Raw genomic sequence first — 15,174 nt, 5'->3', positions numbered from 1 at the left:
CACCGAGAGTGCGCTACGTGTGTATTTTATTGCTTGCAGTCCGAAATTGACAGGCAAATTTTATAATTTTTTTGCCGATTCATAACCTTTGGTAAGTAGTCTATTAAACCAGAAGAGAAATTCACTCCTCTGACAATTATTCCTAAATTTTAGGTTGAGTGATGAACATTTTCGGCTCTGACCCTACAATGCTGTGTTTGAGTTCTGTGTTTCCAAACACAGCAGGCATTTTTTTCATTCTTATGTTTTCTATTATAGTGCTGTGTTTGAGTGCTGTGTTTGCAAACAAAGCACGGAATTATTTCATTCTTATGTTTTATATTATAGTGCTGTGTTTGAGTGCTGTGTTTCCTAACACAGCATGGAATTTTTTTCATTCTTATGTTTTATATTATAGTGCTGTTTGAGTGCTGATTCCCTGCTGTGTTCCCTTCCATGCTGTGTTTGCAAACACAGCACTCAAACACAGCACTGTAATATAAAACATGAGAACTTAGAGATTTATGTTTTCTGTTGTAGTGCTGTGTTTGGGTGCTGTGTTTGCAAACAACGCACGGAATTTTTTTCATTCTTATGTTTTCTATTATAGTGCTGTGTTTTCTATTATTCTGCTGTGTTTTCGTGCTGTGTTTGGAAACACATCACTTTTTCCATTCCCTAAATCGTGCAGTGTATCAAGCGACTACCCACTGATATCAATGGCGTGGCGTTTTGTTGCTTTAGGTCATTCCTGAACTGAAAGTTGTACCCCTTTCTATATTGCAGAACACGTGGATGCCAAGTAACATAAATCATGGATAATTTAATAAGATTACATCGAGCTGTCCAGATGGTCTGTTCTGCTGTCCTTCTGACCACCCTCAAGACAGTACTAGAAGACTGGCATCAAAGAAATCTACAGAACCTGGGTACATGTACACAGTCATGTCCTCACAAGGGAAAACCCAAAGAAGGGGTTCTGCCAGAGTTGTGTAGCTTGGAAAACAGCAATAGAGAATGCGTATTTCCCACAATCCAACATCGTGTCTATGAAGTGGAATAACGTTAATCCGACGTTATTCTGTAAGGATCCAATGGAGGTCGCCAAACCTTTCGTACTTAGGCTACCTTATAGTCAAGTATACGGCTGTTTAGATGACCTGGATGCTGCATGCTTACTAATGTTGGCAATGCACTTTACACCGCTTCATCAAGGGAACCAACAATTCTATGATCAACTTCAAAAGGTATGGCAATGTTAACATAAAATATTCGGACCGAGCAATAAATATTAAGGCCAAACTAAATTAACTGTTAATCTCGCCAGAGGGTCCTCCTTATTTAGTGGTAAACGGGTATGTGGCCAATAACTTGTTGGGGTCCGTTTTTTAATAATTGGTGGGTTTCAACAGAGGAAAGTACGTAAATGTTGGCACATTTTGACTTTAAATACTTTTCTTCATGTCATGTGAAGTCATGTGAATAGCCTAGATACAGAAATAATTACATATCATTAGATTAATTAAGTTTACATCGAGGACTGTTAAATATCAAAAATAAAAAATATCAATTAAAATTTTAAAAATTTGCCATAAAATTTGTATTATTATCGAATATATCTGAAAAAAAAATCAAAATTATTTGATATCAGCAGGACATTCTTCGTATTCAGAATGCAATTTGATATGTCTGATGTCCCAGTAAAATATTATGCACACGTTGCTGTCCAAGCCCTCAATATTAGGCTGAAGTTTGTTCTTAAAATTATTTTTCTGTATCGATCATGTGTCCTGCCAGTCCTAGAGTAACTTTACACCATGTTTTACATTCGAGATTTATGCACAAAATTGTTTAAATGTTGATATTCAGTAGAATAACGAATGTCAAATTTCCAATCTCCGGCCAACTTCACCATGCTCAAAACTATTACGTGGGCAACAGTCCATGTCGTTTCTGATAGCTAGCTAGCTAATGAATATTTGTGAGGTGTAGCATCTAACTCAATTTTAAATATTTATTTTATGTTATAGGTTTTCAAGGTACGAAATGAACTTTGTCACACACAAATCAAGGACAATATGGAATTAGATGATACTGACACTGCGCAATACTTTGGTGACATCCATGCCCTTATTGCTTGTTTCGCTCCTCGCTATTTCACGCAAGATATAATAGATCTGATGCAACTCGATATAAAAAAGGTACGTGAGGCACACTCGCATGAGTTTGTTAGTTCATTGAGCTGGTTTTTCCTCATTTCGTCTTAAATATTGTATGGTGGATACAATAGGATGGCTCTGGAGGAGGTTGGTAATGCATATAGCACTTAGGGTGATTGCGTCATCGCATCACCTGGGAATCATGCATGCACGCAGTGGTTATCCTCGTGGTATTTTGTGGTATTTAGTTGAGTTATAGACACCCCCTCGGGTCCATGGAGAACGACTGGTAATGGAGATTACATAGCATTAAAAATCAACCCAATACATGGACCCTCCCAGTCTGTAAGCAATTTGCCTTCCAGCTCCGAGCATTTTGTGGGAGTTCACTTTTACCGATCCTGGGTCAGGCGCACTTTCTACATAACACGTCCGTGTTCTCACTACATTAACGTTTGTGTAAGCGACTAAAACAACGATATTGTATCCGACCAATCAACGCAGCTTGGCAGCGCGGGGATATTTGAAGAGGCTTCCCATGTGCAAACATTTGCAAACCGCACGCGATAATATACGCAATATGGACAATAGGCCTAAGTCCGAGTCGAGTGATTGCCTTTTATTATTGCGCGTACCATGGGTATAACAGACGCGTGCCAGTTGAGCTCAATACCTCTCAGTTGTTGACAAGTGTCCCATCCGATCTTGCGTCACATCCCGCGGCATAGCTTTGTGCTAACATATTTGAATTGAAACTGGGGCGGGGCTTTCGTAATTGACATCGGAATCACCGTGCTTCGTTGAACGATTATTTGGAAGGGAGATCTCCAACAGATTGGACCAGTCGAGGAATCAGCGCTCAATGGACTTTCGCGTTCACTTATAATACGACTATATTTCTATATTGCTGCATGGTTGATTGTGTGTGTAATCAGTGGCGTCGATTTGTGGATGAAGAGGAATGGGTTTTTGGCATTGAGGAAAATAAGGGTGGGGGGGGTTACAGGACTTTTTTTTTTCATAGAGCATTATGTAATTATTTATTGTTACATTATCCAGAGATGGAACCGAACCCAGACTGGGGCCAGTCTAGTTGAGTTAGGGTTAAGAATCAGGATTTAGATTTACAGTTGCCTTTATAGCATTGGAATAATAAGTGGATAGATCAGGGAAGTGCCATTAGGGTAGATGGATGAGGATTAGGTGCTGTGAGTAAGGTTCAAATTATGGTGTGGGTTGCGTGTACTATTCCTAAGTTACACCGATCGTGTCATGTCGTAAAGGCAGTGTACAATCTGTATCAAAATGATTGATACCCATCAATTTCATTGATAATGGATGAGTCTGTCACATCAAATTCAACAAGATCTAAATAATTTGTAGATAAATTGTATAACAAATCATAAACTATACATTCTTTATATTTCAAGAGTATCCAATGTTGCAGAGGCAATGTTGAAGAGGCGGTCTTTGCAATAAACATCAAATTTGATGGGTACCAATCATTTTGATACAACCTGTACTTCTACGTTTTGCGTGTGTTTGAAACAAGTATGTTTTCCCGACAAAATGACAACAGAATGTTTGTCGCGACCAAAAAACGCAGACTATAATTATACTGGCACCTAGACATGTTCAGAGCTTAGAATCGATAAACTTCACCAAAATGTTAAACTCTATAAGAATGAGAAAATGAGCGAAAACATTAAGTGTGTTCACTCAATTGCCTGGAGTTGTAACCTTGACCATTCATAAAAAGAAGGTTTGTGCAAATCACTTCCACTCTCGTAAGTACTTACATCAACACTTTTATTTACATTACACAGATTCAGACATCGCCAGTTAGTGCAAGTATGAAGCAACAAGCCTTAAGTCCGCTCCTCGGCAAAGCTATAAAAGAGCTGTTGCTAGAGTTAATCGAGGAAAAGTTGAAGGAGCAAGAGAGGAACGCTGAGGACATTCGTGGTAAGATTTCTATTTTCTTCAGATATATAATTTTGCATGCAATTCAAAGAATCAAGTAAAATGAGCATTCACTTTTGTTTTAATTACTCTGATTTTAACGGCTTTAGAGAATTAGAAATCTATAAGAAACGCTTGCACTCCTTTGACTCTCATACAAAAACAGAAAATAATTCATATTATTAAACGATGGATCCTTTCGGATAAAAATAATACATTAATTAAATGACTATTTGTTTGCAGGTACAAATCAACCAGCTAGTTTCGACATCGGGGTATGTAAGCGTCAGCTCAAAGAACATTACCTTCAAGTTATGTGCAAGATTCCCAAGCATCCGGGAGACTCAGAAACATGTTTGGATATGGATGAGACTTACGTCAATTTATCCATTTTCTACACGATGGCAAAGCCTTGTGCGTTTATTAAAATGCCACTGAACTCCCACCACGACATATTTACCAGACAGGTCAATGGTATGTTACCAAGGAGGATGTTGCTTCTCGGAAGAGGAGGTTCTGGAAAAAGTACCCTTTTGGCAAAGATTGCTTATGATTGGGCATTGGAGAGTAGGGACTCTCCACTGAAAGATCTTCCTCTTCTCTTTGCATTGGATATGAGGCTGATGCAGTATACTTCAAGTCTGGAAGAAGCCATTCGTCACCAATTACTGCCAATAGACACCAAACTATCCAAAGAATCTATAAGGTATTTCTTGGAACAAAATCCGGATAGCGCCATGATCTTGTTGGATTCTTATGACGAGTTCAGTCGCGGAAAGATTCTTGGTAGTAATCAGGCTGGTGGTGGTAATGTTGTTGACACATTAGGAAACAGGTATTTGACTAACGTTTATGCCAAATTTGACGTTGAAGGTTTCTACAAAAACCACGTGAGAGAATACATCATGAACACTTTTCAAGAATCCCCAGAGTCCGGAAAAAGGCTGTGTGATTATATCAAAAACAATAACTTGTTTCAGATTACATCGACCCCACTCATTGCTCAGCTGTGTTGCCGCGTTTGGAAGGAAGGAAACAAATCAGCTCAAGAAAAGTGTGCCGGTGAATACCTGTCTCATTTAGCGGACATAAACCCCGATGAAATGGCAAGAAAGCTTCAAAAGTTTGATTCAGCTCAGAAATGTCTTGGTGTACAGATGGTACTAAGGTTTGCACGTGACAGTAGTCTCAAGGCAACCAAGGCCAATCCACCGGGAGATCCCTTCAAAGCAAACCGTGTTCAAGAAGTTGTAAAAACAAGTTTACTCTGCAACTACGAGAGTGGGTCGAGTGGTGAGTTTAGGCAATTCTTCGCGGAGTTATTACCAACAGGAAAACGGTGCCTACGGCACGGTTGTGCTTTGGTTTTGCACACTTTCGTCTTTCTTTCAAACAAAGCGGGTGACAGTGGCGCGGCTCTGTTGTGTGTTTGGGCAGTTTCCTACACAGTCGATGCCTACGGGACGGCTGTGTTTTGTTTTTGCGCAGTTTCTTCTTTCTTTCTTGTTTATATTAGATGGCACACAGATTAGAGTCAAAAGTTAAGCACGTTTCAGTAGGGCTTATTCAGTCAATATGGTTACCAACATTGGTCAAAAGAATTGCTGGATTAATGTAAATGCATTGTTTATATTGACCATGATTCAAAAGTCATACAGAGGTCATATGGCTAAATTACCCTCTTTGGCTTCCAAGATTTGGATAGAAAACCATTGGCGTCTACACCATTAAATGAAGTTACCTAGCAAACGATGCAAATAAAATGGTGCTAGTTGCAAAATCATAAACAAGGGCCTATTATAGGACTATTTGAGCTTTTTAGAGACACAGATTTAAACAATAATATATGGATTGTAATTTTTCTTTTATGACTAAAACTTGACATTTGAATCAAACATTTGAATCAAACAGTCGCTTTATAGCTGATAAAAAAGAGAATTTGAATTGCTGTTTGAATTGCCGCCTGGTATAATTTGTGCCTCTTGACGAACAGCAGCTCTAGTTTCGCATGGCTAAGGGTCTTCTTGCGTTATATCAGTCGGCTTTAGCCGTCTGATATTCTGTCTTCGTGCTGTTCTTACCTGTTTGTCCTTTCTTTAAAATGCTACTATAAAAATTATAGTGCTAGACGTTTGCGTTAAGCTCGACCACACTTGACCACATGAAGCACTGACCCAAAGGCCAAAATCCTTCTACATTGTACGCGGATGTTATTCCAGGCCATTTTGCTGCAATCTTGCAAATCTACCCTAAATTAGTGATATGACCACCAACGGTGAATCAGGAGAGCCAGTGACAATTTTGGGTTAAATAGTACACAAGGGTCAATCGGGATCATTTTTTTTTTAAAATACTTGGCTGCAGTCAACTCTAGATATAGTATACAAATATTGAATATTTATAAGTACAATGGTAAGAATATTTTCACGAGGTGAAATATTGAATGGAACAGTGCATATTTCACCGAATGAAAATATTCTTTCCATTTTACTTTCCGTTTTATATAACCGATAAAAAAATTCTTTTAAAAATAAATTAAAACAAATATTACAAACTTTAGAAGCGACACCCATACCTATAATTGGCGAGTCGGGGTAGTCTTCGTGCGCGATATACGCACGCGTCTGTCAGCGTTGCCATGGTAGCTGCGAGTGAGTGCAATGGAAAAAAGACTATTGCCCGGGCGCGGAGTGCATTAGTCTTTTTCTATAAATAGCAAGAATATACTTAATCAAATGATAAGAATCTTTGTATGAGTTATATAAAACTGGATATGTAAGGTAACAAAGGTAATTGGATCGAATGCTGAAATGTCCAATCAGTGGCAAACCGTGTATTGGTTTAATGGCTGCTTTGTAAATATAAAGAACATGGACTATTTACCCTGAAGAAAATAACATGAGTATTGGAATATGCCATGACCATGATCTGTGAAAGAGCAGCATTCGTGTAATATATAGCTGTTGTGTAAATGATATGAATTATTTACCTTGAAGAAAATAATATCAGTATTGGTATAGATCATCAAAATGATTTGAGAGCTTAATCAGCTTTTATCTGTTGTCAAGTTTTTGCATGCAAGACATTGAAGTGGTCAGATCAGTGGCAGAAGGTGTATTTTAAATATAGATGATGTGTTAATATGTATAAAGGATATTCACTAAAGTTAATTTTCCTTTGTTGAAAGTAATGTCAGGGCAAAGGCGCAACGTGATTGGTTGCTTTTTTGGTCCAGTTGACAGGACGCCATACGCAAACTAGTCTTTTTATTTCGGTGTTCAATTATAGTATACGTACTAGCGTGAACGCAGTATTGGTCCCCATTGGTCATCCAGCGCGTAGGAGAGGCAAAGTCTTCGCCTTAAAAATTATGAATTGTATTTTGTTACCCTTGATTAACGATTTTGGTCCTTTTAGTCCTACAAACACGAATTTAGCTGAATCCAAATAGGTATAAGTTGAGACACGTGTAAACGTTACAAATATGCCAAACAATCAGGTTTGAATTGACCAAACTCAATTTAAAAGATCGTACATTATGGCTTTACTATGCACCAGGCTCATGTAAAGAGCAGCTTAGTTTATGTAAGGTGTTTAAGTTTTAGACATGTGTAAATATTATACAGATTCTATTCCTAACGATATGATCATTATTGGTCAGGAGTGTGCATACGTCTGTGTAAACCCGAAATAGAGGGTAACTACAGATATGGCTTGTGTTGAATTGTTAATGGTGCATGTGGTAAGCGCACTACACTAACATTTAGAGTGCACACCAGTAAATAGAAATTCTCTTATACCCTTTTGGAGGTCAATGTTTCGAAACATGAGAAAGTGGCATGGCACTTAATGTAATACATACATATTAGGCCCAGATTCATATTGAATCCTCATTTAGGCCTAGGTTTAGATTTTCTATGAAATATAAGCAGGATCTGACTTTTTATGAAGATTTGGCTAAGTTTTCAAAATGTGTTACATTACTTGCAGAAAGTGTAAGTTTTGAATAGACGAGTCGCTATCGTGTCAAGAAAATGAAGTTTTTACGGACCTTGTTTGTACAGAAAGTCAGTGGGACTATTAACTGGTGTGCACCCAGCAAAGTGAGTCAGAACTTCAGTATATCCACTACTCCAAGTTGTACCAAAGACAAAATGGTTTGGTTTTCTGCGACCGACTGACCATACTCCTTGAGTCGACCCAAAAAAAACACATTTTATTTGTTTTTATATCTACTTTACCATTATATATTACAACATTATAAATAAATGAAACAAATAATTTGATCGACCGATCGATAATAAATAAATTAATCATAAGTATACCAATTTTAATCAATTTAAAGCATACATTTTACAAGGAATTACCCAGGTTTTAGAATCGACCAGTCCCATTGTTGATCTTTAAGTAATTCTTCCACATTGTATTCAATTATCTTTAAAAGAAGAGAAACATACAACCGCAAGATTAACTGAGATCTATACCAATCCCAGGCAAGGGAAAACACAACTACAAACAGCAAAATACAAAAAACAATGGATAAATACATCATGACGGGAAGAATACAGTTCAATGACTTCTTGGATATTCCGTTTTGGCTCATGTCTGGAGTTAAATATTGAATAGGATGACATGAGAAAGTTGTTTTGACAAACGGGTCAGCCTATTTTTATTGTCGGTGTCAATCAAGCCTCTAGACCCGACTTAGACGACAATTAGCAAGCAATCATCCTCGGCGTCGGTAATGTCGGAAACGTATCGGTCATGTTTGATACCATGGGCTTTACCTACGGTAGGCTCAAACGGTACCGATATTTCAAAGAGAATAGAGAGCTTGCGAAATGACGTTACTTTAACTTTAACTTTAACGTCTAGAGGATTATAGAGGATTATGTATTCAAAACCAAGGTGGTTTTGAATACATAATCCTCTATAATCCAAGGTGGTTTTGAATACATAATCCTCTATAATCCTCTAGACGTTAAAGTTAAAGTTAAAGTAACGTCATTTCGCAAGCTCTCTAATAACTCGCTTGTCTGTACGCCAAAATAAAACAATGTCTGGTTTTTGGGATGTGGCAATTATCTTAGGCGGTATTGCACCGTCACCAATGGCATTATTTTCAATGTCGGCATAGACTTGTAGATTGCCTCGATTCAACCTTTTTGAATGTGGATAGGAATATACGAATAACATAATTATATACGAATAAATATGCGAATAACAAGGAAGGTAGGGTATCCATGAAGGCGTTAATAACGGATTTTAACACACCTTTCAAGGGGTAACAAAGATATCCAGGTTAAATCCCTTTCATATTTTTGCAACAATAGCAAGTAAATGTAATTGATTAATTTATATAAAATAAGATTAATTAAAGGAAGGAACACTCCGGTAATCACAACATTATGCCTTAATGTTACAAAACTAATTATCAAGCACGAATCATGAGGATTTATTTAAAACAAACTAATATTGACCTTTTATACAAATAAAAACAGCCGTCTCTGCAATGACGTCCCAGTAATACAATGAAAGGCTGACAACAACTGAGCACAAGTAACGATGACCTCATTGCCCTAGACAATTTCGGCAGGGGAGTTTTGAATATCGCGTGTTGAGAGCCGGCTGTTTTTATTCCCTTTTATGGTCAATATGAGTTTGTTTTAAATAAAACCACCTGATTAGTGCTTGCTAACAGATAGGCATAATGTTGTGATTGACAGAGTGTTCCTTCAAATGTATATCGTCGTATTCATGACATATTGCCAAATAGAATCCAAAAATAAACCTCTCACCGCAAAATCAGTAACTTCGCCCTCTCTGTTTACGGTATTACGTCTCGGTCATAACGATACAATACATAAATACAGGGTGTATCAAAATGATTGGTACCCATCAGTTTCCAGTGATTATGGACATGACTGACACATCGAAATGCAATATAAGGATCCGCAAAATCTATCGAGTAATGTTATATAACAATAGATTATGGCTATTTCAAGAGGATCCAATGTTGCATTAATAAGAAGCAGGCTTTTCAATAACCATTAAAACTGCTGGGTACCAATCATTTTGATACAGCTGGCAATGTTTACAAAGCACCTAAACTGAGTCTGGAACTCCCGAACAAGAAAGTTTGACCATACCAGAATAAAACTAGACCGAACACAATAATGTTTTCTATTCAAATGAACTGCACTACTTACAAAAGAAAATAAATTGAAATATTTAGTAGGCTAATACAAAATGTTTTTGCTGGGCAACCCAATTGTGTTATTTTGGATTTCAGAATCAACGTAAACCTCTCTCGAGGTTTAATAACATGAGCTTCTCTTGTGTCCATAAGTCCATGGAACCCATATTTAATTTACCCAACAATAGGATTAAGATTATGCGGTTGCAATATTTAAACCAAGGCTGGAATTAATGAAGCAGCTACATCATTAGCATAAAATGTGCGATATTGTCACCGACGGCGTTGGTTTTGTCGTTTTCTTCACCTCAAGTTGTGTTAAGAATATCCTTGAGAGGTAACCGTTACCGGTACTTAAACTGGAAACTCTTCAACAATAATCCCTAAATCTGAAACATTCAGCTGCTTTACTCTTGTACAGTTGTAAATATGTTCAGTGTTTGTTTTTGGCTCCCATTTAAGTTTTCTAAACACTCTTCTGAGACGGTCATCGGATTTGTTCACACTCAAACGGACGGTAGCAAGATGTAACTTTACCAGATTCTTAAGACAACCAACATATTCAAACACCCATTTAACACCATCAGAACCAACATCTTCGTTTTGTGCAATTTCCATGTGACTCAGGTCAGACAAGAACCGAAAGGAGAGTGACAACATTAATAAGCCAGTTGAACTAAGACCACAGTTATTCAAAAGCAAATGTTGTAGTTGGAAACCCTGCTTACTGAAGCAGTTACAAAGAGCCAACACACCTAAATCACGAATTGGATTGTCTGACATGTCCAATACGTTGAGCTGGGAGAGTTTATGAAGTGATTGTGAAAGTAGGTGCATTTCTTTAAACCTGACAGAGTTGTTGGACAGATTCAAACTCTTCAGGTTTGAACACGAAACTAGACCTGGTGATAGAAGTTCAATGTCACGAGGACCAAGGTTTGTTGAAGACAAGTTGATTTCTTGTAGGTGTGTCATGTTTGGTAAAATATGCACAAAATCTGACATGGCACTTTCTACTTCACTTCCACCAAGACTGTTATCCATCAGACAGAGTTGACGCAGCAACATTTTTGCTTTTCTCAGTTTCCTAAAAACATACTTCCAGTAAGGAGGGTCTTTGGCAGCATACTGGAGAGCCAAGTCTTGAAGAGATGAGAAAAACTGGACAACCTGAAGCTCTGTGCCTTTCAGTAGTTGTCTACAAAAATGCAGGTGTAGGGTGTTTAGTGAATTTAATTTTGAAACGAGGAGGGTCAGGAACTGTTCCACTGATGAATCGGCATCCATAACAAGAAATACAGGTGAAGATAAGATTTTGAAACGCTCCAAATTGCTTGAGTGGCAAGAAAATATTCGAAAATATTCAACTCTGAAGATACAGTTGTTAATTTCCAATTCTCTTATAAAGGACGCTTTGGTATCGTTCATATCTGTTGACAATTTTTCAGAATAGGAATTTTCAGAATTTTCAGTCGTACCGGTACTTGTCGTGAATTGCACAAGACCTGTAAGCAAGCAGGAAATGTCAAAAGGTGAGTCACAAATGTTGGTAACACGGAGACGATTTCCAAAATTCAGACAACTGATGTATTCTCCCATAGCGTGAAGACTTACCCCTGCAACAATGGTATACCAATTCCTATATGCAGCTGTACCGAACACAACTTTACCATAGTCGGCTTGACTGGTCTCGAAAATCAAATGCAGCGTACCAAAAGACGATTTCAATCCTCTGATCACACGTGCAGTCATAAATGCAGTCTTTTCTAGATAGGGCTTCAATGTTATCTGTAAATCAGCAGAATGCCTTGAATATTTCAATAGAATGTTAATGATCACACTGATTTCACGGGTACTACTTTTCGACTGAAACTTCATACCTGGTAATTGCTTGATGCTAGTGCTTACCTGTGAGAAATTCCCCTTTTTTCTGCAGATAAAACGTGTTTCTCGAAACAATCAATAAAATAGTTGAAGGAAGCTTGTCTTTCGAATTCTCGGTGATAACTGTTGGAATGTATGGTAATTTTGATTTCTTTGCACTGAAGCCACTTAGTAAGCACTTCAACGAGACTCGGACATTGGCTTTCGAAAAGAAATCGTAGCCCAAGGGACCATGTTCTCTTGAGGGACAAATCGAATTCACAGTACATTCCATCTGTAACGTCACTGGAACGAATATCCACCAAATGTGACAAAATGTGACTAGCTGCCACAGTGCTCAAACCACAACAGAAGAGTAAAACATACTCAAAAGATTCAACATTATCCGAATTGACACGACTCAGATAATCCATGAATTTCACATCGAACACGCCTGCCAGGGATGTCCAATATACTGCTGCACAAAACTCCTGAAATGACATGTGAAAGAAAGAGTACTGCTTGACAAGTCGCAATTTAGATCGTTTGGTTTCCTCCTTTATAATACCAATTGAACGAGACTGCTCCAGAATTACAGCGTTATTCAATTCACCTGCTGTGAAATGCAACCGCCTTTCAAACAAACATTTCAAAGCAACCTCTCCCAGTTGCGACAGAATACCTTTTTCGAATTCTTCGGTACCCGTGCAATCATCCGATTTTTCATACCATCTTTGAATGAAGTAATGAAACATTTCTTGGTAGAGAGTTGTGAAACGTGTTGGTAGCTTTTGAGCTTCTCCCCACAGTAGACAAAGCATGGTTAAAATCACAGGAATAAACGACATCGGAAGCAAATCACGAGAGCGAAATATTGTTGTGATGAATGCATCGACTGATTTTTTTCTCTCCACTGTGTTTGTTTTTGAGATTGAATCTTCGAATTTGCCCTCTTCATGCTCAGTGACGGGTGATTCAGCTTCAATCGGGGATTCCATATCCTTGAAATCGTGTATGAATTCTTCCTTCTTATCTTTAAATTCACTTTTCCCAAAAACATGTTCATGTACTTCCTCTTCAGACTTAAATGTTTTGACCTGAAAGAACTTGCCGATAAATTCGAGCATACTTCTTTCACCGAATCCGACGACATGAACATGGGAATACTGACTGAAAACACTAACAGTATCGACCTTATGAGGCCTAGTCGTTACGACCACACAGCTATTGCACAACATTTTGTTGCAAACTACATCCATTACCAAATTGCCTTTAGGTGACTTCTCTATCTTACCACTAAATTCATCTGCTCCATCTAAGATGACAGCCACCTTTTCAGCATTTTGCACAATGTATTTCTCCAGACCCCTTCTAGATACTTTAGAATCTGATGGAAGCAACTGATCAAAAATAGCATCCACGAGACTCATATCTTGATCAAAATCCCTCATTTTAAGAGAAAATAATAGGTCAAACTTTCTTAAATCAGAGGCTTTGTTACTCGTAACACCCTGAGCCCAATCGAATGCGATTTTCTCCGTCAAAGTTGTCTTGCCACTTCCTGCATCGCCTTTAAGCAATACCCTTAATACACGCTTATCTTTGTCTTTCGTTTTCTTTAAACTAAACAACTCATCATACGTTTGAAGAAGAATTTCTTCTACTTCTGTGGGCTTGGTGCTTTCTTGAAGCAAAACCAAATCCACAAATACATCATCTATATCTACCGTACTGTCTATATCAAAAGGAAATAGGGTCACTTTGCCTCTCTCGTCTTCATACTTTCTGATAAGTTCCTGCCTGCAAAGATCGATGTCAAAGGCGTCCATGCGAATCTATGTAAAAGAAAATATTTGAAACTTGCATACAACTGTTGAATTATTATAAAGCTTTGTCATTGCCGGTAGTAAAATTAAAAAGGATTGTTATTAAACAACTTGTACAAATGTTATATAAAAAAATATGAATTAACAAAATGATGTTCAAATGGAAAGGAAAAGGTTTGTGACAGCTTCCTTTGGCTAAATACGTTAAGCGCTAGGCGTCGAAAAAGGCTATGCGGATGCGTGATTACTATCCCCCCATTTGGCCCACTTTTATTTTGCCAATTTGCGAATCGAGTTTCCGCGATTCAAGTCACGTGGATCAGGTAATTGATCTTAAGTCACATGACCCGATAAGAATTGTTCAATTGTTTATCTGTCCTGGCAAAGTCTAGCGATTTGATATAAATAACACACGGCGCACAAGTAGTGTCATGAGTGTGGTGGGATATAGACGCATTCCTACACCTCAATGACAACCATAACTGGGTACCCCCTTAGGTCTATTCCACCTAAAATGTGAAATGATGTGGCCCTGGCGGGGATATTAAACTGCATTCCATCACCCATGTTACACGTAGACAAAAAAAATGGTGAAAGTTTACAACACAATACAATTCAACATCGATTTTTAAGCGGATTTAAACCACCCAATTGGGCAGTAACAACACCAGTTTTGTGCAGACGGGACCCAGTAATGGCCGACTGAATTCTGGCCATCACTTGGCTGGTTGGATTCGTCTATAGAAGATCTACTAGGCATTTATCAGTACTTACCTCGTTTAATGTTTTGTGGACGTCCTGAGCTGTGGTCTGAGGAAGGTGCTGGGCATGCATATTGCAAAGGGATGTGATAAAATCGGCGAGATCTTGAAAAAAGTCATCAGTTTTTGTATCTTCAAGTTTCAGATTTGTGTTGATTTTCATGTGAGAAAGATGATTCCGAATTTCTGACACCTGTAAAGATGAATATTTGTACACCATCATATAAACTGCGCCAAAAAAGTATCCTAACACATGGAAAAAAATCCTTATTTTAAAACTAAACCATTTTCGGTTTTAAAAGAGAGAAACTTTCCTATACAAGGTGAAAAGATTCAAACAAGCACAACAAAGAGACAACACAACTTCTTTAGTCTTTATTTAAAGCAGTAATTGTTTTTGCAGTTTTTTCTTCTTTCACAACCTTTAT

The 15,174-nt window shown here is 37.9% G+C and overlaps 1 protein-coding gene across 1 annotated transcript; it reads right to left on the bottom strand.

Moving 5' to 3' along the window:
• Nucleotides 1-10,650: 10,650 nt before the first annotated feature.
• Nucleotides 10,651-14,929, bottom strand: LOC140139095 (uncharacterized). Its single transcript, XM_072160876.1, has 3 exons — nt 14,760-14,929; nt 12,205-13,994; nt 10,651-11,494 (listed from the first exon to the last, which is right to left on the bottom strand). Exons 1-3 carry the CDS (start codon nt 14,907-14,909, stop codon nt 10,651-10,653), a joined length of 2,784 nt encoding a protein of 927 aa, XP_072016977.1. The 5' UTR covers nt 14,910-14,929.
• Between the last annotated feature and the right edge of the window lie 245 nt (nt 14,930-15,174).

The sequence above is a fragment of the Amphiura filiformis genome, chromosome 18 (genome assembly GCF_039555335.1).
Source record: "Amphiura filiformis chromosome 18, Afil_fr2py, whole genome shotgun sequence".
NCBI lineage: Eukaryota > Metazoa > Echinodermata > Ophiuroidea > Amphilepidida > Amphiuridae > Amphiura > Amphiura filiformis.
The sequence above is the reverse complement of the archived record's forward strand: the minus strand, read 5'-3'. Positions and strand labels throughout refer to the sequence as shown.

Coding starts and splice junctions, on each gene's coding strand:
- LOC140139095 (XM_072160876.1), bottom strand. CDS start 14,909: ATGAAAATCAACACAAATCTGAAACTTGAAGATACAAAAACTGATGAC. Junction 13,995..14,759: donor TCCACAAAACATTAAACGAG/GTAAGTACTGAT, acceptor TCTTTTACATAG/ATTCGCATGGACGCCTTTGA. Junction 11,495..12,204: donor AAAAGGGGAATTTCTCACAG/GTAAGCACTAGC, acceptor GCATTTTTGTAG/ACAACTACTGAAAGGCACAG.